Raw genomic sequence first — 25,395 nt, 5'->3', positions numbered from 1 at the left:
GTGTGTTAGATTCAAGGGGTTTGAATTACAGTATCTTCCAGGGTAACCTAGGGAGGGAAATGGTTTATTCCCCTTTGTTGTGAGACTCAAGGAATCTGAGTCTTGGGGTCCCCAAGGAAGGTTTTTGGGGGACAAAGTGTACCAGACACTGGAATTTCTGGTTGGGGGCAGCACTACAGGATCTAAGCTGGTAATTAAGCTTAGAGGATTCATGCTGGTACCCATTTTGGATGCTAAGGTCCAGATTTGGGAATTATACCATGACACCACCAGCACCATGTAACCAGTCAGCTTTCCACAAACTATCAGGAGTGCTCCACAGACAGTGGTTTTGGGATCCCCTGTTAGTAGAACTCCCTCCTTAGCTTATTTTATAACTATTACACAAGGTAGATTTAAGCTAAAGTAAGATATAAAGCTGACAGTTTCTTTAAAAATGTCAAAATTCCCTACAAAACTTAAGATTAGACAAACAACGCTACAGGCTTTAACTACATCACAACATTTATGTTTTGAACTCTAGAATAGCAGCTATTTAGAAGAACCCTTTATCACAAAGGGTTTTTTTCTTAAAGTAACCAAGTTTGCATATTATATCAGCTGGTGCAGTTCAAATTATGCACCAGATACTATCATCAGTATCACCAGATACTCAGATAATAGTATCTATTTATGTTATGAAAATTCTCTTTATACTCAGACATATAAACACATTTCCCCCCACATCACCACCACCACCACTCCCCACACACTACCTGGAGTCTTAGGGTGATTGATGACTTCATCCATTAAACTCGAAAATCTGTCATGTGCTGTCAGTTCTGCAGCAGGCTCAGACTGCCTCAGGACACACGGTTCAAATTTTGGAGTCACTACGGCATAACGAAGCAGCTCTTCATATTCATCCTGTCACAACAGGATGATAATAATTATACAGCTACTGTCATCATCTTTAAATGCAAACACAGGAAGAAAGGAATGAAAATGGATATGTTAGCTTTTAAATGAGAGTTTTATATTACATGGCAGAATAATAATTTTACTTATTTTTCATGGTTCAGCTGTTTCCCTTCAATTTAATAGGGAGAGTTAATGACTTAGCTCCCTTTTATTTCCTATTTTAGAAAGCCCATACTATATTCTAGTTAATGCATTATAATGACCACACACTACACATTCTAAATAGGAAGCACTCTAAATTCCTTCAAAAAACAGTATAAGAGTTGGACAAATATTTCTTCAAATCACTTGCGGTAAGTTATCAGATGGCCTTCTACTGCTTTTGCGCATCATTCTTATTGTATATGAAGAAATATAGTTTTATTCCTATCACAGAGATGCCAATGAGGAGTAAATCAGGTTTCAACGTTTGTACAATGAATATATGTTTAATGTCTTCCCATCTAAATTTGATTTGACTATTCTCACCTACTTTAAAATATTTAACTTTTGTTGCATGTTACATTTATACCGTATTAGAATAACAAAGACCAGTCTAACTTCTCACCACCATCATAAACTCCAGAACTTGGATTTTCAATGTGTGTTATTGTAGCATACTGGAAATGGGTTGTATCACTTTACATAGTATGCAAGCACCTCTAGTGAAACTGTGTTCAGAAATCTGCTATGTATTATAGCAAACCTGTGACACCACTATAGTTGAGGTTGCATCACAAACTCCTATTTAAAGGTTGAGCTTTCTAAGCCCTCTAACAATGAAATGCTAAATTGGATTCCCTTGAAATTTGCTGTGACCACAGTACAGTGAGATGTCAAGGAAATGAAAGCCCAATCAACAGTTCAAAGCTGTTAGTGAACTAACATAATCACTATTTACTCCCATTATTCCTTCTATTTTCAAGGCACTACACAACACAAATGATAAATCAAGTTTCATAGCAACCCTGCATGGTGAGCTGGGCAAGGATTAATTATTTGACCAAGGTTAATGCATCTGCTCAAAATCAGACAGCAAGAAGGTAGCAAGACACACAGATGCAACATAGATGTTTTCATTTCAAGTTGCATGGTTTGGCCACACTCTTCTTCTCACTGTAATGCTGCTTAATATTTACATCCTGAGCACTCAAAATATTCATACCAAACCCAAGGGAAAAGTAGAGTATGTAGCCAGTCCTCTGAAGTTCTCATTTCTCGCAGTAAGACCTCATTAATTACTTGCAAGAACACATATGACGGTATATCCAAACTGATTCAACATGTAATATCACAGAAGTATTGCTCATGTATCTAAAACAAACAGTCACCAAATGTATGGCATGGAACTTTGCCATAGAAAGTTACAGGGCAATGCTGACAGAAAGGAAGTTTGTATTTTTTTTTTAATTGAAACAAGCAAAGAGCAAACCATGAGATTTAACGTGGACTATGAACATTTTAAGTGATTAAAAAAAGGCGATGCCTCTATCCTATCAAAAAAATCAAAACAAAAAAATCCAACCCTGTCACTGAAGTGCAGAGGTGGCCAACAAATGTGAAGTATAAAAAAACCCAAATGGTTTAATGTTCACATAGATACAAAATGTTATCCCCTCCCTCCCCCCATGCTCTAAATATCAGTACAAAGCTATTTCAGTGCTGCACATCAACTACAAAATCCCACTGAAGCATAAAATTGGCTTCTAGAGGTAAAGTGCTGGAAACTGGAGGTCAGACAGGTTGGGATTATTTAGCCTAGTTTTGCAAATTAATATATCTGAGAACACAATAGGCCCATTATTCTATGAGATGGGGAAAACCTATAACAGAAAACTCAGCAATAGCTAAATATTAAATGACTTTTTTTGCCAGCTTTTACCAAAAAGGTTAGCGTGATCGGATGACAAAATGTAGTGAACATCAGTGTAAATCTAAGGCTAAAATGGGGAAAGAACAAGTTAATAATTACTTAGACAAGCTAGATGTTTTCAAGTCAGCAAGGCCTGATGGAATACATCCTAGAATACTTAAGAAACTGGCTGAAGAGATCTGAGCCATTAGCAATTATCTTCGAGAACTCGTGGAGGATGGGAAGATATATCAGAGGACTGAAAAAGGGCAAATATAGTACCTATCTATTAAAAAAAGGGGCATATAAACAACCCAGGGAATTATCAACCCATCATCTTAACTTTGGTATCCAGAAAGAAATTTGAGCAAATAATTAAACAAGCAAAATGTAAGCACCTAGACATAAAGTGATAAGTAACAATTAGCATGGATTCATCAAAAACAAATCAAGTCAAACCAATCTAATAGCCTTATTTGACAGGGTAAGAAGCCCTGTGGATGGAGGGAAGCAGTAGATCTGATATATCTCAACTTTAGTGAGTCTTTGATACTGTTTCACATGATCTTCTCATAAGCAAACTGGGAAATATAGCCTAGATGAACCTACTATAAGGTGGGTGCATAACTGGATGGAAAACCAAACTCAAAATAGTTATCAGTGCTTCACTGTCAAGCTGGAAGGGCATATCAAGCAGGGCCCTGCAGGGATCTGTCCAGGGCCTGGTTCTATTAAATATCTGCATGTAGAGAGTACACTTATAAAGTCAGCTGAAAAAAAGAAGCTGGGAGGGAGTGCAAGCACTTTGGAGGGCAGGATTAGAATTCAAAATGATCTTTACAAACTGGAGAAGTGGTCTGAAATAAATAAGATGAAATTCAATATGGACAAATGCAAAGTACTACACTCAGGAGGGAATAATCAATTGCATACATACAAAATGGGAAATGACTGCCTAGGAAGGAGTATTGTAGCAAAGGATCTGGAGATTATAGTGTGTTACAAACTAAATATGAGTCAACAATGTAATACTGTTCCAAAAAAAAGCAAACATCATTCTGGGATGTATTAGCAAGAGTCTTGTAAGTAAGACAAAAATTAATTCTTCCATTCTACTCAGCATTGATAAGGCCTCAACTGGACTAGTGTGTCTAGTTCTGGGCACTACACTTCAGGAAAGATTTGGACAAATTGTAGAAAATCCAGAGGAGAGCAACAAAAATGATTATAGGTCTAGAAAACATGACCTACAAGGAAAGCTAGAAAAAAATAGGTTTGTGTAATCTGGAGAAGAGAAGACTGAGGGGGTACATGGTAACAGTCTTCAAGTATGTAAAAAGCTGTTATAAAGAGAAGAGTGATATACTGTTCTCCTTATCCATTGAGGACAGAACAATAAGTAGTGGCTTTAAATTGCAGCAAGGGATATTTAGGTTAGATATTAGGAAAATCTTCCTGTCAGGGTACCTAATCACTGGAACAAATTACTTAAAGAGACTGTGGATCTCCATCAATGGAGATTTTTAAGAGCAGGTTAGACAAGCACCTGTCAGGGATGGGTTAGATAATACTTAGTTCTGCCTCAATGCAGAGGACTGAACTCGATGACGTATCCAGATCCCTTCCAGTCCTGTTTCTAGGATTCTATGATTTCAAGATTAAAAAAATAATCAAACTAATAGTTCTAAGAAAAGCAGCAGCAGTCTATAGATATTAAGTATCTCTGTAAATCTGACCCATAGTGACTATGTCACACTAGACTAGACTTTGAACCAACCACAAGGATGATTATTATCCGCATGCCGACCTCAAGACCTGCCTGATATTCAGTAACAATTTAATACAGACACAGTCCTGTCTATTTTCAGAACTTGTTATATGGCAATGCCTTTGTCTTATCCTCTGACTTAAGTGTTGGAAATATGGATAAATTGTCCTTGCTGATAGGTTTTCTGATGGTGGATTCAACAAGAGGCATAGCCATATATATACTATACTTGAGGAATAAGCACATGCCTTGCAAAGATAAATCACTTCTAAATCTATAGTTCAAACAGATAAATGTATAGATGCCCAACAGGCAGAAACCAAATCAGCTCAACCTGAGAAAGGGGCTTCAACATTGCACACTTGTTCCACTGAGTGAATGAAAGCTAGGATGCCTCTCTACCAACTGGCAAAACTTTCTTTTGTTGCCAAAATTAGCCTATTTTGGCTACATTCCTATAAGAGGAAATATCTGTTCAAACTCCATAAAACAATTGTGGTTTACAGTGGCTTTAAGAAGCAAGAGCTACATTAAGGACCAAGCTTATATTATAGTGTGATTTCTGATCAGGAAAGGAGGTGCCACTAGGTTGCATTTACTAATGTTTAAAACTTAAGCAGCACCTTTCACCTTTAAAGTGCTTTACAAACATCTTCAACAGCATACTGTATCAACCGTAAAGCCAGGGGAGCTCTCTAACTGACCTGTTTTAAGGTTTCAGAACAATAGAGACTCAGCCAACCAGGAATTTAAGTCTACAAATATTTGAAAACGTTAACGCTAGAGATGGAGCAATACATAGATATATAACTAGAAATAATGGGATTACATTAAGAAAAAAAAATTCTTTTCATTATCAGGCTCAACTCCCCTGTACTGAGATGTAGCTGACTGTAGAATAGATTCTTAAGGGATGTGATAGAAGATCCATTGTTTGGGACAATTAAAGACAAGTTCGGACATACGGTTTCTGGAACTTATGGTTTCTGACAGAACACTTGTATTGTAAAATCTGCGTGTGAACAAACTGAAGGAAAGGTTAGAGGGGATGAAACCATGTACCAGCTACACTAGACATAAAACAGTTCTGGTTTTGGGTGGGTACTGAAATCTCCCAAAAGCCAGTCATTTTCAACCTCCTTTTCTGTTCTGAGAGGGTGAACATGCTTCCTCCCAGATACCACATCAACGAGCAGTCACAAAAAAAGGCGGGGGAGGAAGTATAGCAACACCTGAATGGGCTGACATCTTTAGACCACAGACCTCTGGAGTGAAATCCTGACCCAACAGACATTAACAGCAGTTCTGTTAGACTTCAGTGTGCCACAGTTTCACCCCTGGTTAGCAGTGATGCATCCTCATGCTATTCTGTCCCACAGAAGGTACAGCAGGAAAAAGAGAGGGATTGTAATTTATTTTGTGGTTGAAGGTACATGTTTTGAATATATCTCTATAATAAATAAAGGAGAAAGTTGAATCTTTGTTAATATTGGACTCATGTTATCGTTGCTGAAAAGATCAAAAGATTAAGAATACAAAAAAAACCAACCCATTCAAAACATACAAGTTCTTTAATGAAACTAATTCTTGTGGATGAAGAAGACTGGAGATTCTGCAAATCCAGGTGAGAGCTCAAAACCATTCTCTTCTAAGCTTTCCAAATAATGTTGATCCATCCTGAACCATGGGTATAACCTATGATGATTTGAGATTTTTTGCACAGCTTATTAGTTTTGTGAGATTTTTAACTCTCTCTATATCTTTAACAAGCTGCAAACTACATTTTGAATGTAGCAGCTTCTCTGTGCACGTTTGCCTCCATATTGGCCTACAATTCAAAAGGTAGGTGGCAAAGGGCTAACAAAATAGGGCTACTGACTCAAGTACTTGACCACTCAAAAGTAATTGCTCTACCAAAAGACAGGCTCTCAACCTGGAGAACTAGTTTGTCAAGGGAGAGATCCTCCTAGCAACAAGATCAACAATTAGCACTGGCCAGGAGGTCACATGACAGAGGGGCTAGAAGGTTATAAAAAGACAGGAGCTGATCCCGTAACTCTTCAATCATTTTTCACTAGCTCAGGCTGAAAAGATTTCCATGTAGAAGCCTAGTAAAGTATGGAGAACCCTGCCTTCCTGAACACAGATGGACCCCAAAGACTCCCAAGGGAAGGATGAGCTAGTGAGCAGCATTGTGTTTAGGATGTTAGTAGTTTTCTAAATGGTATGTGCTCTTGTGCATTATTTGTTAACCAGAGTGCAATGGTGTTAGAATATTGAGCAAAGTGTCTGTTACATGCCATACCTACCATTTGGTCTGTTGAAAAAGGAAACTGGAAGGCTCAATGATTTGGGCAGAGTTCTGGGAGAGGGTATACTTGAGATACTAGGGTATCGTATGGGTCAGTGCTGGTCCTTGGGGCCTCAGGCAAGTAGGCAGCAGGGCTCCATTTCCATGAAGAAGTAGCAGAAAGTGCACAGGAAGCGTGTCAGAGAGGCTAATGGAGGAAATAGTGTTCCAGTCGCCTCAAACCTAGGAAAGCATATAGCTGAAATAATAAAAACTACCATCCAAAAAATATGCCAGAGGCAAGGCTAGTCATGAGCTGAGCTATGTGGGCAGAGAGGCTTCACTGGGGGAAGAATGCAAATGCAGAAGACTGGCTATTTTGGGGGGCATGGGAGCTGGGCAAACACAGATAAATATCAAAGAAGGATAAGGCAGCAGAAAGGGAAGGACAGCCAGGGAAGGACAGCCGGGAAGTACTTGCACCATGACACTGGGGAAAAAAGCAAAGAGAGAACTTTCTGGGTAGAGTGCTGGCTGGAAAAACAGGCTTGGAATACTGAGCAAAGAAACTGCCTTCTGTTTGATTCCTATTGTGTTCAAGGAAACGGGACTATGTACATTCTTTGTAAATAAACAGGATTGCACCAAAGAAACTACTAGCATCGTTTTTTCCTCTTAACAGAAACAACATTCAAGATCTTGAATATCGGTTAGCCATTAGAGTCAAAAGGCAGAATGATGCTTTCTATTCTTAATAGCAATTTTATTGTTTTAATTTGGTAATTCACACCTGTAAGAACAGCTGTAAGAAAGCAGCACTTTTCTACTTTTGGGATTAATGTTTTGTCTCTTAAGCTTAAGTAGACACATGCTCCATATATTAATTTTTTTTTGTGCAGTTACATCAAGTTTGAATCTTTACTAAGCACAAATTAGCAGTGTGGTTATTTGCTTATTAAAAACTCAAATTTTGCTTGTATTCTCTATTTTGCTTCCTTCCATTAACATTTTTTATTTCTCTATTGTATGCCTAACATAAATAAAAATTAAAAAAAATGAAAAGTTATCCACAGCATTTCTTCACAGTTACACTTTGTCAAATAAAATGCCATAAAAGGTTTAAATGCAGTTGCTTCTGTCCTACCTGAAGATCTGAAGAGACAGAACTGCCTCGATCTGAGTCTTTTGGCAAAACTGGACTTGAGCTTTTCTCCTCATCTGATGACATTCTGCACAAAGACAATTCTATAAAATAGGAGAAGCTGGACTTCATTTTCTAGTTACAACAAATGATTGTGGCCCTTCCCTAAACAAGGGAGTTCGGTAGGATAGTCCCTATGTAGGGACCTGGGACGTGGAGGAGTCAAAGGACTTGAGCCCTAACAGGAAGAAAGGTGCTGACGTCCCTGCTGAAAGGCAGTAGATTTTGTGGGGCACAGAAGAAAACGGATTAATTTTAGGGTATGCAGAAGAGAATGGGCGAATAAATAAATGATTATTGAGTCAAGTATGAATTTGTGAGCTAGGATGACTGATTAGAGAATGTATGACAGGTTGGTGTGGTTATCTGATGTGCAGGTGAGAAACAGGTAGCTGTGTCTGAGCAAAAGAGAACAGGAAAGATTTGTCTAAAGTACATTCATGCAAACATTTATAGGCAGGGGAAAGGGTTGTGTATAAAAAGACCTACACAGACGACAGGAGAAACTGGCTGTTTATACAAGTGAAATAAAGTATGAAAAGAAAACTGAAAAAATATTTTCTAATTTTTAAATAGATATTTTCTGATAGAAGAATAATTTTTAATTTGCCAGTATTCCTTTACTTTCTGCTAATTTAATGATAGAATTTAACCACCTTTTAACTATGTGTATATCCATTGCTGTTTTCAAAATGACGAGCAATAGGTAAAAGCAGCAAAGAGTCTTGCATCCGACGAAGTGGGTATTCACCCGCGAAAGCTCATGCTCCAATACGTCTGTTAGTCTATAAGGTGCCACAGGACTCTTTGCTGCTTTTACAGATCCAGACTAACACGGCTACCCCTCTGATACTTAAGCAATAGGTAGTGTCTTATTCCCCTAGTTATGTGTAGTAATGTGGATGGACGTTATGTTTGCACTTTAAAGAGTGGGGAGACACCATTACTCAGGCTAATTGATCATCCAGTATCGCTTAAACAGTTTTGGGGTTTATTTGGGTTTTGTGTGTGTGTGAGGCAGGGGAACAAAAAACAAAACAAAAAACAGAAGAGGCTCTTCTTGCACTACATAAACTTTTTGCCCTTAGTATAGTTGTTTTTTACTTCAATACTTGCAGAATTTAAATAACTTTACTAATTTTCTGGTGTGTGGAAGAAAACTTTGTAGGCAGAAATCATGTACGCAAAGATTTCACCAGACTGAACTTTTACACAGCCAAATATAAATCCATAAATCCAGTCACTTGATGTAAATGTTGTCAGGGCTTTACACATTGCAGAGAGCAATAATAAAATAGTTTGCTTTATAAAATGGATTTAAAAATGGGAGCACACCTTAATTAATAATTCCAAGCCCCAGTCCTGCAACTGACTGTAGATGGGCACATCCTTGCACTCACATAGAGCTCCACTAAATTCAATGATGCGCAGGTATGCTGTCAGGGCCCAAACTCATATTTGTGGAGGATAGCATATGCAGACATCAGAACAAGTTAGCTACAGTAGCCTCCAAGATCAATACAGTCATGTAAAAAGATAAAGAAAAGCTTTAAGCTACTTTCCCCAGTATGATTTTGAATTTGTTTTAACTCATTCAAAATCTGTTAGAGAGACTGGAAGCCCTAGGATGCTTAATCCCTTGCTGAAATTCACACTTTTGGTTTCCAAGTGCTCAGGGTGACTTGTAGATACTTCAAAAACAGGAGATGCAGCATGTCCTGCCTTTGAATTATCCATGACTTGGGGAATAGAAAGTTACTCTCAGAACAGAGAAATTGACATTTTAAGTACACTTCAAAGGCAATTTAAAGGCTGTGATTGTTTCTGGTCCAAACTCAAAAAGACAGGACTGCTTAGTCTCCAATTAATGCTAGTGCCCAATGTGCCATAAGCTACATAATACCTGGGTTGGAAGGAGATCATCTAGTCCAACCCACTGCTCAAAGCAGAACAAATCCCCATTTTTTTAAACCCTTAGTTCCTTAAATGGCCCCCTCAAGGATTGAACTCACAACCTTAGGTTCAGCAGACCAATGCTCAAACCACTGAGCTATCCCTCCCCCTACACAGAATGAAATTTAAAGTATTTGCTAAAACACTTCATATTTCTTCACTGTGCATTTTGTTGTACAAGATTTGTCGGTTTCAGGTTTGGGTCATTTATTTGAAAGAAAAAATCCAGTATGTCTTAAATTTTGGAATTCTCTCGGTTTATATTCAGAAGAATAGATTTCATAAAGAAACCCACACTAAAACAAAACAGAAACACTGGCTTACTGCATTGAGATCACTATTTTCAGAAATCAAGGTCCAGTTAGGGCAGGGAGTAACTTATTTGTTTTGATGTCAGTGGGCAAAGCACTTGACTTTAAGTGAGGATCTGAGATCAGTTCAATGTTTACTTTTCTTTGGTTAAGCATAGTATGTTACAAACAACCTGGTATTGACACAACTCTTAGCTGGGGCATCTTTCTGTAGGTTAGAAAAGAAAATCTGTCCCCTCTCTATATAAGCCAGGGTTCACTTCATCTTCCCCCCACCCCCTTACGTCACCTGAGTTTGCAAACACAGGCGATACCCACACTATTAAGTTGTGTATTTGGATTTTCCAAGTAATAGTCACTCTAGAGCTTCCACCATTAGTACCACCAGTAGAGTTGCTCCTATGGTGGGTGAACAACTGCTACAAAGGGCACTAGTGAGAGCAAGGTCAGACTGAACAATAATACTGCTGAGATGTGCAGACTGGGAGGAGCAGCAACTGAGAAAACAGGTTACTGACTCCCACAGGGCAGGGGATTATTACTGTATTGAAATATGGGGTGGAAGGTCACATCTTCTGTGAGTGCTGTGGATAACTTCACAAGCAGTCATGTTAAGGGCACTGCTAATAATTGCAAGTGCTACCCACAAAGCTAACTGTATAAGGTCATAGATAATAATGCTGGGGATTTGACATAACTGAAGGAGTGACAGGAGTGTGGAATCCAGGGGAAGACTCATCTATGCACAGGTGTGCAGGGGGGAGGGTCAGGATTTCAGTGAAAATCTCAAGTCACAAATGGACATAGAAGTTCAGATAAAATTACAAACATGTTAATGGTATTCATGTATAACCACACATTGGGGCTGGGTGGGTTCAGTGGGGGTTGTGAATAATGGGTGGGTGGGGAAGTTCAGCAAGGACTGTAGATATTGGAGCAAGGGGGTCACAAAGGTTATGAGGCAGGATGGTTAGTGGGGGCTGCAATTATGGGGGATGGAAGGGGATTAGTAGGAGCTATGGATTAGTGGGGGCCAGTTTGCGGGGGGGAAGGCAGAGGGGCAGTGGCAGTTGTAGTTATGGGGCAGGGAGACACAGGACCAGAGGATATGGGTCGAGGAGGCAGAGGAGCAGTTGGGGCCGTGTCTATGGGGGAGGGGCGAGGCAGAAGGGGCCGTGGCTATGGGGCGGGAGGCCGAAAGGACGGGAGAGGCCGTGGCTATGGGGCGGGCTGGGCATCAGGGGCCGTGGCTGGGAGGGGAATAGCTGGAGGGCGCTGCAGCCTCACAGAACTATGGAGATTCCCCACTGTATGATGTGCACCCTCCCTTTCTTCCCCAGGGTGGCTGGCAGGGACTCGGTCTCCCCTGCAGGACCCCCGCGAGCTCCCCATACCTGCGTAGCCCCCCACCTCCAGGCTCAGCCTTCCCTTGGGCGGCCCCGGCTGACTCAGGAGCTTGACAGTTTCAAACTGCCGTCGGTAAAAGCCAAAGCCTCTCAGATTGGTTCTGAGTACTTTTGTAAAGCATCCTATCATTGGATAGCCGTTTCGTAGCGCAGCCAATCACTATGTGCGCAATTAACGTGAGCGGGGCTCACGGGTAACTGCCTCCCCAATCGGCGAGCAGCCGCTGGTGCTGCCAGGGCGCCTGAGGTCCGGGAGTGGAGCGCTCTGTCCGTCTCTGATCGGCATCGTGTGCCCCGTGGGTAGGACTGCTTCCGCCCGCTGATTGGCCAGCGATGCTGCCCGGGCCGGGAAGGCGGGTAGTGAACGGGCAGTTGGCGTGAGGGTGTCACGTGAGCAGGGCCGGTTTTCTGTTGCCGTCAGTGGGTTCGGGCACGTGTTGTGCGTGGCTGACGCTAGGGCCCGGCCTAACGGCCACGGCTGCCTGGGACGCTCCTGTCAATTGCGGAAATCCGTACTAAAGCCACCAGTCACGTCAGGGCTGCCCGCACTGGTGTTCTGGCCTGATCCCAGGGTTGTTAGCTCAATCCTTAAGGGGGCCACTTAGGGGACTGGGGCAAAATCAGTACATGGTTCTGCTAGCAAAGGCAGGGGGCTGGACTCGATGACCTTTTGAGGTCCCTTCCAGTTCTGGGAGATTGGAGATACACCAATTAAAAAAAAAATCCACCAAAACACATACAGGTCACCCCAATGTCCACTGGTTGTTTTAAACCCTCAGAAAGGACAGCTGGGGTAGAGAGAATGGTGCCCCTGTGGTTCTTACTGTCAGTGTCGCTCAGCATGTTGGGCAAAAGCTACCTCTTCGGCATTTGGAGCAAAATCACTCCATTGCATGTGACCATTAGGTGGCCAATAGCAATAAGTCCTGGGCTATGATTAATAGAAAGTCAAACTTCAATTTTAAGGCTGTACTTGCATATAGTAGGGAATATAGAGAGTCCCTTTGCCCATTTGTCTCTTTGTTGATCCTGATACCATTTAAATCATGCTTTTTGTAGAACAGGCGGTGCGGTATAAAATGGCTTCACACTGCCTCCAGTTACGCTGGTGACAGCTACACCATCTGGTGTACAACAGACACATGTCCGACAGTCTAGCTCTGATAACTTATGAAATAGACATGACATTTAGCCTGACACTAGCCTGATGACAGAAGAAACACAGCATCTAAATGTATAAACTTAGAGCAAATATACACAAAAATATAATATACTTTATTTTATTTTAGATTTTTATAAATATATCTTAAACACATCTAGAAGTAACAGAAAGGTTTTAACACCCACTAAAATACACAGTCAAAATAAAAGTAGCCAAACCCCCACAAAACTTCATCCCAAGCAATAGTCAATCTCCATCCCAGGGGGTGAAAGTAATTTAAAGGATTTACCAGTACTCTGGAGTCCTTAGGAGGAGGCGGGGCCTCTACCAGAAGGGGTGGGGCCTTTAAATATCCAAGTGCTTTAAATCAGGATTTAAAGGGCTGTGGCTGTGGCAGCGGCAGCCAGGGGCTTGGGCAGTGATTTAAAGGGCCTGGGGCTCCGGTTGCCACTACCACCCATGGGCCTTTAAATCATCCCCAGAACCCTGCTGCAGGAGCCCTGGGGTAGCGGCGATGGTGTTCCGGCAGCAAGTTAAAGGGCCTGGGGCTGTAGCGGTGGCTGAGTCCCTGGCCCTTTAAATTGCCGCCGGAGCCCTGCCGCCACTACCCCAAATCTTTTTCTTATTGAAACTGGCTCTAGTGATTCCTCTGACCTCTGCTCACTGACTGCTGTTCCTCACTTGTGGACTTCAGCCCAGCTGTGATCTCTAGGCCAGACCACTTACGCCCTGGTCCCTTATAATGGCTTCATTTCTACCTCATCCTACCACTAATATGGGGTAAAATATACATCTAGTTCTACCCAGTTGGCAAATTTCTGTGAAAGAAATGTTGCAATGGCATGTGGACATTTAAAAGACTGCTCCAGCACGCATTCCACTTGAGCGGAATGCATCAATTAAAGGATTGATTAGTGTTTCCACATAAGAGGTACATGTACATTGTGAAATTCTAAAAAGAAAATCTCTTTCAAATGTTATCTGATATTCCTAAAAAGAAACCAAGATGTGAAGTTACATTATATAGGGGCAAATACTGCCTGTACTGCATGGGAACAGTTGCAGTCAAAGGAAATAAAAGGCTTTTCACCATCCTCTCTCTCAACAGTGCCAGACTACCTATGGGGCACACTCTTCTGACTAGAAACATGGTTAAGCTCCCAAACAGCTCTTGTATATGCAGTGTTGTGCAGCACAAGCTAGTTTAGGGTGCACATTGCTCCTTCTTTAATAAAACAACAGTGTATGCCCCCACAGAACAGTTTGTAAACATATGGTCCATAATAAATAAATAATAATAATATATTGTAATATGTTTCTCACCAGTCAGAGCAATATTTGGCCTTTAAGAAAATATGAGTGTGTCAGTTTTTCAACCTGATACTGCCTTTGGTTTAGGAGATCCAAGCATTTGAAAATTGTGGGGGGTTCGCAATGATTACTCCAACCAATCTTTATTGTGCAAACCTTTACCAGCACTTTGTAATTAGGTGGATAAAAGGCAAAGGAGATCAAGGGTATGAAGCTGATTACTACAATTGAAAGGATAATTGTAGATGCCTAGAGAGTGGGGAAATGACAATAATTATTCTCCTCCACACTTTGGGTTTTGTCCACTGATGAAATCTGTTGAAACTTTTTGATTCCTACTATGCATCAAAAATACTAATTATCTTCACTGTTAGCTTCTATTGCAGTGCAGTACGTACAGATATTTTCACTGAAGGAAGATAATTATTCTAGGCCTTTCCAGCTACTTATACTCATTTGCTTTTCTAGTCAAACAAGTCGCAGTAGTGGTTTGAAGCCAGAAAAAGTATCCTCTCTACAGACTGAACCATGTCTGGCAAAGTTAACAAGTCTAAATACTATAGCTCTTACTTTTTTCTCTGTGTTTTTGTTTGTGTTTTTTGCACAGATTTAATCATTTTAATATCACCTACAAAAAAAAAACCCTTGTTCTTCAAAACACTTATCAAAGGATTCAAAAGATAAAGTGAACTTAGTCTCATCTGCATGAAATTTTCATGCTTGTCAAGCTTGGCCTGAACTATGTTACACACACTAGTTCTTATAATACTCAATAAGTTTCCCTTGAATTTGAGAACTAATAAGTGAGTCCTCCATGGTGCAAGAGAGGCTGCTTTGTAATTTATGAATGCTGTATTTGACCTGATTATTGGAATGTTTACTGTATGACAATACAGGCTAAATACTGGGATGTTTACGTATCAATGTTTTGGTTTAATAGCAGGATGTTGGAAAAATAATCAGGAAGCAGAACAATGGCTTGAGATAGCTGACTACTAACTCTTAGAGACAATACAATAGCCATCGACTTTGGTGTTTTACCTTTGAGCCCCTGATGAGCTCACTGGATTAGACTGTCAAGGTGGGGTCCAAGGAGAACAAGAGAAGAAAGATCCTGACTAGATTTAAAATGACATACTTCTTCAAGCAGAGGGAGAGACAGTGATATAGACCGACACCCTGACCCCAGAGGTTAGGGGTGACTGGGGAAGTAAAGGCCCATTAGGGGTGCTACCAAAGGATGGCAGGACTCTAGGTAAGAGGTGTGTGTAGACCTTTTGCTGATTTAAAATCATTTTTCTCTTGTGTTATGCTTTATTCCTACTGTTAAGATAAAACTATACTTGGGTTTAAGACAGCTGTCTGGTCACTTGGTTCATCACTAGTCAGACTGCCACAGGGGAGAATTGCAGGTTCCGAACCCAATCAGACTTGTTAGGTAAGCATGGTAGATACACAGGGTACTATAGACCAGAACTTGGTCTAAAAGAGGAAGAATCACATGATTCCACCCCAGGAGAGGTAAGGGGACAAGGCCTGAGGCAGTGAACTCAGAGACCCGAGGGGAAAGAGAGGTGCATTTAACCCTGTAACTGTGGTACCCTCCTGTAGTGAATTGACAAACATTGATTGCTATGGTTGTAAACAGAGTCTCTGTATCCTAGGGAAAAAGTGCTTTATACCTCAGGAGTCATGACTTTAAAATTGTTTTATGAAGAGCTCACCATAAGTGTACCCCTGACAGAAAAGCTTAATTACTCATAGCTGAGCCTGCAGCCTTCTTCATGCTTCAGGAACATCAATGACCAAGGTGCTTCTAACAGCGTCCTGTCACAGCCCTCCTGTGCTTATTTCACTCAAGGTCTTCTCTTGCCTCCAGAAGAGGTCTTCTTTGCTGCCTTTGCCCTACTGTCGCTATAGGCTTGGGATTCTATTGGGGGGATCCCATTCCCTTTGGAGCTAGCCTCTATGGAACATGGTGAAGGTCTTCCCCCCTCCAAAGGTACAGTTCCATCTCTGTCCATTGATCATATCAATCACATCCCAATTATCTTTCTTATAGTTTACTTGGCTTCAGGCTCATATCACCCCCCCTTCCCCCTGTCCCCGAATTGTCCCTCTAGACCTAGAATCTTGGGATCCCTTGCTTCCTGACTTATCTTGGCCCTAGTTGGGGGACTAGTAGGGTAGGTTTGCAAACAATGGCTTTTGTCAGAACCCTTCCCTCTCCTGTGTGTTCAGTATCCTGTGCCTGTCCAGGGCTGGTACCTCCTAGGAGTTGGTGAAGCCTCTGCCCTCCTTCTCTAGCTGTCCCTGCTCTAGCACTCCCTGCTTCACTGCCCCCTTCTCAAGTCTTCCCATGTATTGCATCTTTCTGAGCTTGTTACCATATATCTAGGGTTATCACATACTAGACCTGGAGGACTCACTGGAGAGTCTACACTTGTGAGTTTTTTACATAGATCCACCAGTTGGGTTCTCTTCCTCCATCGTCTACATATTTTACATAAGAGGAATGGGGTCCAGTCAGTTCCTAGGATTACTGAGTAAGGCAATGACTTCACTGTCCCTACTTGCTGCCATCTAAATTTCCCTTTACTTCCAAGTGCTTTTGTCCTCCCCCCCCCCCCAAATAAATAGTTATTGTCACCCCCTACTGTCACCACTGTGTCTTAACCAGGATGCTCTATACAAGGGAACTTGCTGCTGCTGAATCCACAATGCTCTTTGTATTCTTCAGCCTGCTGTGACAGGAATCTTCCTTATCTCAGGTTCCCCTTTTACTAGGGTGACCAGATGAGAGGGAGAAAATATTGGGACACATGAGGGGAGTCCACTGAGTGCTGCTGGTGGAGCAGTGAGGGGGTGGGGAAAGCCAACTGCTGGTGTCAAAGCAGCAAGGGGGGTAGAGGGGAAGAGAAGAAAAAAAGAAAAAGCGCAACCAAGTGCTGCCAGCGGAACAAAATATCAGGACAAATTGTGTCCTGACCAAAGATCGGTCAGGAGGTGGGCCAAAGACCTAAATATCGGGACCATCCCAATTTTATCAGGATGTCTGCTCACCCTACCTTTTACACCTGTCCACCCATAGAATTCCATGATCCTGCAATCCATGAAAGTGAAGTTTCTCTTTACGTGCTTTCTGCCCTGCACTAATAGCACATTACTGCACAGACAGCTGGGGCCCCTTGTATTGCCTTCCTGAGCTTCCCTACATGGAGTTTCTTCAACCTTATTTTCCCCCCCATCCTTGGTCACAGCAGGACAGAGCTCTTTCCATGGAAAGTCTATCTCCACATACACCTCTGTTAATTTTACTGCTGCCTCTAATGAGTCTGGCTGGTGTGTCTGAATCCTGACCCTTGTAGTCTCAAGGAGGCCCTCTGTAAACTGTTCCAGAATAATGGGGAGTCCATTAGAGCCTCAATGTCCCATCTATCTGGATGCAACCACTGAGGGGTCCAATCTGACAATTTCTGTGCAAAGGCCCTGGGACGTATCCTGCCATTTCAACTGGCTGCCCTGAATTTTTGGCAGGATTTTTCTGACAGGGTATCAGTTTTTGGCCTGGTGCTCTCTCAGGGTCATATAGGCCACCTGAGCCTCAGATACATAAGGAGCTAGCTGAAGTGCCCACACTTCCTTGTCCCATCCAGCACCAGTAACCACCTGTAACCCTTCTGCAAGGCCAAATTGATAGCAGCAAGGGCCAGGTTCAATACATAGGGGTCCCTTCCCTACAATGTAACGCAAAAACCAGCTCAAGCCCCCACCCAATGACCTGGGAAAATCTTACACATACCCCGGGCACCTCAAAGAGACAGTACTTCTCTTCTTGCTAGCACAGTCTCAGTGTAGCAGAAAAAGGTTTAATTACATGAGATTAACAACAAGTATTAAATTGGGAAAAAAACACCTTAACTAGAGTTCATAGACCAAACCGTGAGCAAAGACCTACCCCATGAAAGTGGGCTGTATACTTTTCCCTGGACTCTTGAGTCCAGCAACCCCCAAATCACCCCAAAACTCCAAAGTCCAATACCCCAAATGTCCCTAGAGTCCAGCAACCTAAAGATCACCCACAGTCCCAAAAGTCCCATAATCCAAAAGTCTCTGTCCCAGGTCAGTGCAGCCCCAGAGTCTATCTGCAGAAGTCCCCCTGCCTGGATAGAATGGGGCACCTTATGTAGTCCAGGGCCAACTGCCCTGCCTCTCTGTTGGGTTCTGCTTCTGCCTTCTCCGCGAACTGCTCCGCTCTACTCCACTCTGCTCCTCCAGCCGTCCTCACAAACTGCTCTGCCAGCTGCTCTGCTCCACCAGCCGTCCCGTGATCCACTCCAGCCATCCCCGCAAACTGCTCGGCTCCACTTGCTCTGCTTTGCCAGCTGCTCAGCTCCGCAGTATAGCTTCAGGGTCCTCCACTAGTTAGCACAGTACTCAGTGCTCTCAGCTCAGCAAGTCCAGCTCTTTAGTGATTTCAGCTCATAGCAGGGGAGCCCCAGTGCTAGCGCACCATTAGCCCATAGTGAGTTCAGCTCAATAACCTGTATCTAGATTCTTAAAGGAATCAAAAATCAACTGATATTCCACAGTGGAGATAGGATTAGGTGGAACTGGTGCTTCTGGCTCACACAAGGAGCCTACACCACCAGTCCCCAGCCTCTCTCAGTTCACTGGGTTTTGGAACCCATGTCCCTTGTCTAGCAAGTGCTGTTTAGTTAATAGTGAAACCCTTTATCATAAAAGGGTTTTGTAGTTCCTCATTTACTTAATCAGGGTGACACTTTATTCCTCCTTCCCCAATAACAAAGAAATTGGGGATCCTACAGCTGTGAAAGTAACCATTTTAGGCTGCCATGGGCTATGTTAAGCAGAGTGGGTGTGCCTATGCAAACACGATCAGCCTCTGAAATTCTTTTCCACGCTTGCCATAATTCACCACCAGATGTCAGGTAGAGCTCATCCTGACTCTGCTTATGCAACCGTTAAAAGGTTAGTAAAAAGGCATCAGTCATCCCCCAGGGATATTTTGTGTTTCCCCAGGTTTACTGTTGAATTTCCAATCCTCTCACTGGAACTCACCAGCCTCTGCAGGAGACATTGCTGCATCTAGGCCTGTTCCTTGATGAACTCCTGTAATGTTCGTTGCTGTGCTGCCTGCTAACCCAGAAATGCTTGCCTCTCCACCTGTTGGGTCTTCAGCTACTTTTGTTGTTCCACAATCCAGTGCAGCATCTCGTTCATTGTGCCTGCATCTCTTGCCCTTGCACAGGTCTCCTTAGAGTCTCCTCTCAAAGATTCATGCTCCTGGACAAGCCCCCATGTGTCAGGGTGTCTGTCACTACCTACCAGTTTGCACTGCACTACCTGGCCAGTTTGTGCGGAATCAGTCAGATACATGCCACCTTTTCACCATGTGTGTATTTATTCCTTCCTTGCAAAGTAACAGTGTACTGCAGGTTTACAGCAAGAGAAGGTGTCCCTATATGCTTCACTCCTCAGCCCTCTGAGCTCCCCCTTATTTCCTGGTCCTTCCACTTGTATCCTTCCAAGTGGAATTTTAGCCCAGTGATTACCATGCAGGTGCTTGGGTTCCTCCCACCACAGAAAGCATATAATTGTTCATAGCCAAGCCTGCAGCTTTCTTCATGCTGCAGCAACTTCAGTGACTAGGGTGCTACAAATAGTGCCATGTCACACAATCACAATTCACTGACATATTCCTGCTGCAGGAAATAGTCTTCAGTGTAGTCAAAACATCATCAAGAATTTTGCTAAACAACCACTTTAGTATTTCTATGGTAAAGATACTTTAAAAAACTATAAAGAACAGATGATCAATTAAATCACTTCTGATATGAGATCAAAAAGATCAACATTTCCCAAGACCTCAATGGTAATATGCATATATGCAACATATTCATGGTGACATTTTCCTTCAGGAGTTATAGAATTCTGTTATAACTATATAGTTTTGAATGATCATAAAATGCACAATATCAACATCTTTCAGAAAAGACTGCAGTTTCTTCAGAAATCTGTTACTCAAATCCAGACAATTTTTATTTTGTAATTCTTGTTTGCAGTAGTATGCAATATTTAAAGAAAGGCAGAAAAGTCTTGTTTGTGGAGTCCACAAAGAACTGCTGGCAACAATTAAACTGTTTTTGTGAACATAAGTAAAAAGCTTTTAAATTTCAATTATATTAACTTTGTTCACCAATAAAAACCCCCTTTAGAAACAACAATAGCTTCCGTCATTATCTGTCTGCTTTAATTAAAAGCAATAGTATAAGTAGTATGAATGTAAGAGTTTCTTTGTGCAAAAGAATATTAGGTAGAACCTTTGAATAAAATTATAAGTATAGATCTGTTTGGAAACTGATGTGTAAGAAAAGAAAAATGGAAATGATTAATTTAAAAAACAAACAGTCATTCTTCTAACAGTATCCCATTTATATAAGCAATTGTGTGACACTCAATGTTTGTGGCAGGATCATAGTGTTAGTGATTGACAACTGTAGATCTGTACATTTTTCCTTTCAGTTTGAGTGCTGTAATTCTCTTGCCTGCCACGCTAACTTTTCCCCTTGTCAAATCTAGCTGTGGGGATTAGACACAGAAATAGATCACAAGTTGGAGTACAGTCTTTTCCACCAGAACTAACTTCAGTCCACTGCATGAGTCAGCAGGCTGGTCACATTGCTGAGATATTTTTCTTTTTCTGAGATATTTGCCTTTGCAACTATGCAGGCTTTGCTCACATAGAAGTGAAAGGGGTTTTTTTTTTCCCCTACACCACATCTACACCAGGTGGCAACACAACATGCTGCTCTGTCATGAAGCTGCATTTGAAAACAAATTCTTCCAGTACACAGGAGTTACTCTTATCTACACAGCATAGGAGGAGAGACAGTTTTAGTCTGGGTTTTATTGATGGTAGTGGCAAAAGACATTTCTTGCTGAAGTCTGCACTAGGATCAGACAGGCAAAGAATGCTCTGTCTTCTCAATTTCCTGGAATCAGTAATTGGAGTCAAATCCTGGTAATGTTAGTAAACCGCAGGTACAACAATTTTGCTCTACACAGAAAAATGTTGCCGAGTTCAGGGATGAAACCCCCAGACCCAACTAACCATGGTATTATTACAGATGGCTCATGGCCTCCTAACAGATGTATACACAGGAGGAACAGCTTTTGTTGTCTACTGCTCCCATCCCTCATGGGTTTTGGCCTAGTGGAAATACATTTTGTATGGATTGACCACCATAACCCTTGACCCATCTGCAGTAATCTATACAATGAGAAGCTGATGACCACAGAGCAAAACTATGCAGGATAAGCAGGGGCATGCCACACACCTCTTGTGAATACATTCTTTGCTGCCTGTCCTTTCCCCCACATGTACCTCTCTGGCTTCTTTACTCTTCATGAAAGGGCTGCAGTGGCTTAAAAGGGCCTCAAAAGCTTTGTGTCTAGACAGGGAATGATTTCCCCAGCTCAGGCACCGTGGTATACACAGGACCGGCGCTAGAGTTTTGAGCGCCCTAGGCGAACGGCAATTTCGCCACCCCGCGCACTGGTACCACGGCTCCGGTGGAGCTGCCGCAGTGGTGCCTGTGGAGGGTCCAGTGTGCCTCCGGGCGCATGAGCAGCCGACCGCAGGCATGACTGCGGCAGCTCCATCCGAGCCGCGGACCGCCCGCAGGCACCACTGCGGCAGCTCCATGGGAGTTGCCTGCTGCTCCCTCCGGGGGCGCCCTGACCCAGGGGACACCCTGGGCTGCTGGCTGCTGCGGCGGCACCCTGACCCAGGGTCAGAGCGCTGCTGTGGCAGCCCAGGGTTTCCCTGACCCAGGGGACACCCTGGGCTGCTGGCTCCCACGGCGGCGCCCTGACCCAGGGGACACCCTGGGCTGCTGGCTCCTGCCGGCAGCTCAGACTCCCTCTGTCCTAGCAGCAGGGCTGCTCAACCATTTAAAAAAGTTGGGGGGCGCTTTTTGGTACCCCTAAATCGCAGCACCCTAGGCAACCACCTAGTCTGCCTAAATGGTTGCACCGGCCCTGGGTATACAGCTGTAAGACTACTTTTCCAGGATACCTTCACAATGGGAGTGGGTTTGAGGTTGCAGTACACCCAAGACTACTGAATCTGACCCAGGCCCTTCCTGGCTTGTGAAAGAGAGGCATGAACAACTAGTGCCACTCCTAACCAAAATAGCCAACATCTCATTCAGAGAGGAATGTTTCCCTTCCCCCTCCAACCATGCAAGAGACTGACCAACACTGAAGAAACCCACCCTGGATACTTCAGTCCAAGCCAATCGCTGCCTAGCTCATAGAAAAGCTAAGAAAGAGGCCAACAACAAGATCTAACTGAAGATACAATATTCTAGACAACACAATCTGAATTCAGGCCAGGACATGGAATTTTTCTAATTCCACTTTAATAGCACTGATGGATTATCTTGTCATGTCAGTGGATGAAGGACAGATGTCTGTTCTTACCCTGCCAGACCTCTCTGCAGCATTCAGCACTGTTGACCATGAGATTCTGCTGTTTTGCCTGAAAGAGGCGGCAGGAGTCCAGGGCAATGCAATAAAATGGCTGAGTCCTTCCTAGATGGACATTCACAATAAGTAGTGATGGGAAACTGAACCTCCACCTCTATACCTCTCACTTGTAAAGTCCCATAAGGATCAGTTCCTCTCTGGCCCTTTTCAACATCTACATGCAACCACTAGGAACTGGTCAGACACAGAATCAAGTGCCAACAATATGCAGATAATACACAGTTCTACTATCCTTCACCACATATGACCACACACACCATACATGACCCCGCTACCACCACCAAGGTGGCCCAGTGTTTGGATGAACAGCTGGCTGAAGCTGAACCCAACCAAGACAGAGCTGATACTTCCCTCTGCGCACAAGTATTTGGAAGAGCTTGCAGCCACAGTATCTCTCCATTGGTTGAGGATACAAACCCACAATTGGTCAGTTCAGGCCCTTGTAGGCCTGTCTAACCCTATGATTCTATAATTCCCTGCTGACACTGAGCTCTTATACAGCAGCATCTGCAAGTAACTCTTTCTACTATCTCCAGTTAACTAGGAAACTCTATCCCTTGCTGGTGGATGAAGACCTGGTCTCAGTTACAATTGCCTTTGTCACCTCTTTGCTGGATTACAGCAATGAAATATACTGAGGCATGAAGCCTTCAGCAATTAGAAAACTCCAACTAGTGCAGAATGCTGCAGCACATCTCCTCAGGAATGCAGGCTACCGGGAACATATCAAACCTGTCCTTCACTCTCTACAATGGCTTCCCATAGAATCATAGAACTGGAAGGGATCTCAAGAGATCATCTAGTCCAGTTCCTTCTAATCAAGTTCCAGGTCTCAGTTCTTATCTTCAAAGTGCTCACTGGCCTGGGCCCAGGAGCCTTTAAAGACCATTTAAAACTCTAGGACAAAGACCATGGTCAACAACTCTGCTCCTCTGGCAAAATGGAACTCTCAACAATAAAAGTAAATCTCATCTGTGCAGGAGACAGAATTTTCTCCAGAGACAGTCCAAGTCTGTAGAACTAAGGACCATCATAAATCTCACCACTTTCTGGTCCAAGTGCAAAGTGTACTTCTTTGGCCTTGCCTTCTAATACATGTGATAAAACAGATTGCAACAGGTATAGTTATCTTTTCAACATAAAGACTCACCCTACCAAACCAAGATATGCCACTGCATGTGCTTCTCCCTTTGGAGAGAGGATAGGAACACCCCAGGATCGAGAGTGTGCTTTATAGCTACCTTAGTGCCCTCTCTCCTGGGCTGCAAGTTCACAAAGCAGTGTTTATGATGCATTTTGGATCTGTAAAAAAATTTCTAGAATTTGGGTTAGAGAACTTTTTTCTGCCTGTGTCAAAATAAAAAGGGTGAGACTAGTGTGTTTTACCAATACTAAATTTATTTGATTTTCCCCAAGATTTCTTACAATTTTATCAGCTACTGATAGGGGGAAGAGTCTTCTCTCTTACTAGTACGGTGATAAAGATGTTAAAATGTCAAAGCTGAGAATCTTTCTTTCCAAAGCTCTTCAAATGAAGTCAAGTGGTCCCTAGGAACTGGTATGGTGGAAATACAGGTTAAGACTGATTAAATATGCCCTCTTTTAAGATTATCTCAAAGTAAAAAAATCATTTAATGAGATGATCCCGTGTTATAATCGTGAACATTTATAACATCTAAAATATTAAGGATTACAATATTTTTGTTGCTTAAAAACTTTCTGCCACCTAATTAATGGAAGAATTCTACCCATTTATACAGAAACACTCCTTTTCTCTGTAATGACCAGATTTCTGACTGAATACAAGAGTTGCTAGAATTTATATAAAAGTGACCTGCAGGCAAATTTTCAAAAGCAGCCATTGATTTTGTATTCCTCTGTTTTGGGGTGACAAGATAGGTGAGGTAATCTCTTACTGGGCCAATTGCTGTTGGTGAGAGGCAAGCTTTCAAGCTTACACAGAACTCTTCTTCAGCTCATTATGTTTTGGCAAGTGAAGCTGGAGCCACTTTGAGCTTAACTTCTCTTGACTTCAGCTGGAGTTAAGGGTCCTCAGAGCTTCTGGTAATCAAGCCCAATCTTTCTCAGTCTGGGTGCCCCAAATCAACAGCCACTTATGAAAACACTGATATGAATGGGCCAAATTTCTGGATTAAGCTGGTACAATTCCAATTAAATTAAATGGGGGCTGTGTCTGCTTATGCCAGGCTGAGCTGGATCCAATGTGTTATGGACCCAACAGTAAAGCACAGAGAATTGTAAAGCTGAGAGGGAAGATCTTTTATTTAAAAAAAAAAAGATGTGAATAACTTGTAGTGTGCTGTACATACAATCGACATAAAAATAGCATTGTAGGTGGTTAAATAGAAAGCTTTTGAACTATTTGAAAAGTCAAAGAAAAAACAATTTAACTGGTATATGAGCCAAATTTAGGAAGGACATTATTATGAGACATAGCTGAAAAGAGGAATATGTTATCTGATGACTGGGGGAGAAAAGAGTTAATTAAAATAGAATAAAGTGATTATAGGAAATTGTTACAGACCTACAAGACAGGAGAGGAAGGAGGAAGATAAAGGTGTGTTTATGTAGATAAGATGTACAGAGCACAACAATATTGATTATGGC

At 42.4% G+C, this 25,395-nt stretch overlaps 1 protein-coding gene across 5 annotated transcripts in view; it reads right to left on the bottom strand.

Moving 5' to 3' along the window:
* Positions 1–12,107, bottom strand: part of POC5 (POC5 centriolar protein) — a 41,845-nt gene extending 29,738 nt beyond the window's left edge. For 2 of the 5 annotated variants that reach the window (XM_075067004.1, XM_075067003.1), the window contains exons 1-3: positions 11,709–11,779; positions 7,994–8,094; positions 756–906 (exon numbers count right to left, since the gene is read on the bottom strand). In XM_075067004.1, coding sequence (XP_074923105.1) covers positions 756–906; positions 7,994–8,077 — 235 coding nt within the window. In that variant the 5' untranslated portion in view covers positions 8,078–8,094; positions 11,709–11,779. Of the gene's footprint in view, positions 1–755; positions 907–7,993; positions 8,095–11,708 lie in introns of all 5 variants that reach the window. The other 3 variants (XM_032765741.1, XM_032765742.2, XM_032765745.2) reach the window with 3 other exon arrangements.
* Positions 12,108–25,395: the final 13,288 nt, after the last annotated feature.

The sequence above is a fragment of the Chelonoidis abingdonii genome, chromosome 6 (genome assembly GCF_003597395.2).
Source record: "Chelonoidis abingdonii isolate Lonesome George chromosome 6, CheloAbing_2.0, whole genome shotgun sequence".
Classification (NCBI taxonomy): domain Eukaryota; kingdom Metazoa; phylum Chordata; order Testudines; family Testudinidae; genus Chelonoidis; species Chelonoidis abingdonii.
Note: the sequence above shows the minus strand (reverse complement) of the source record. Positions and strands in the feature narration are given on the sequence as shown.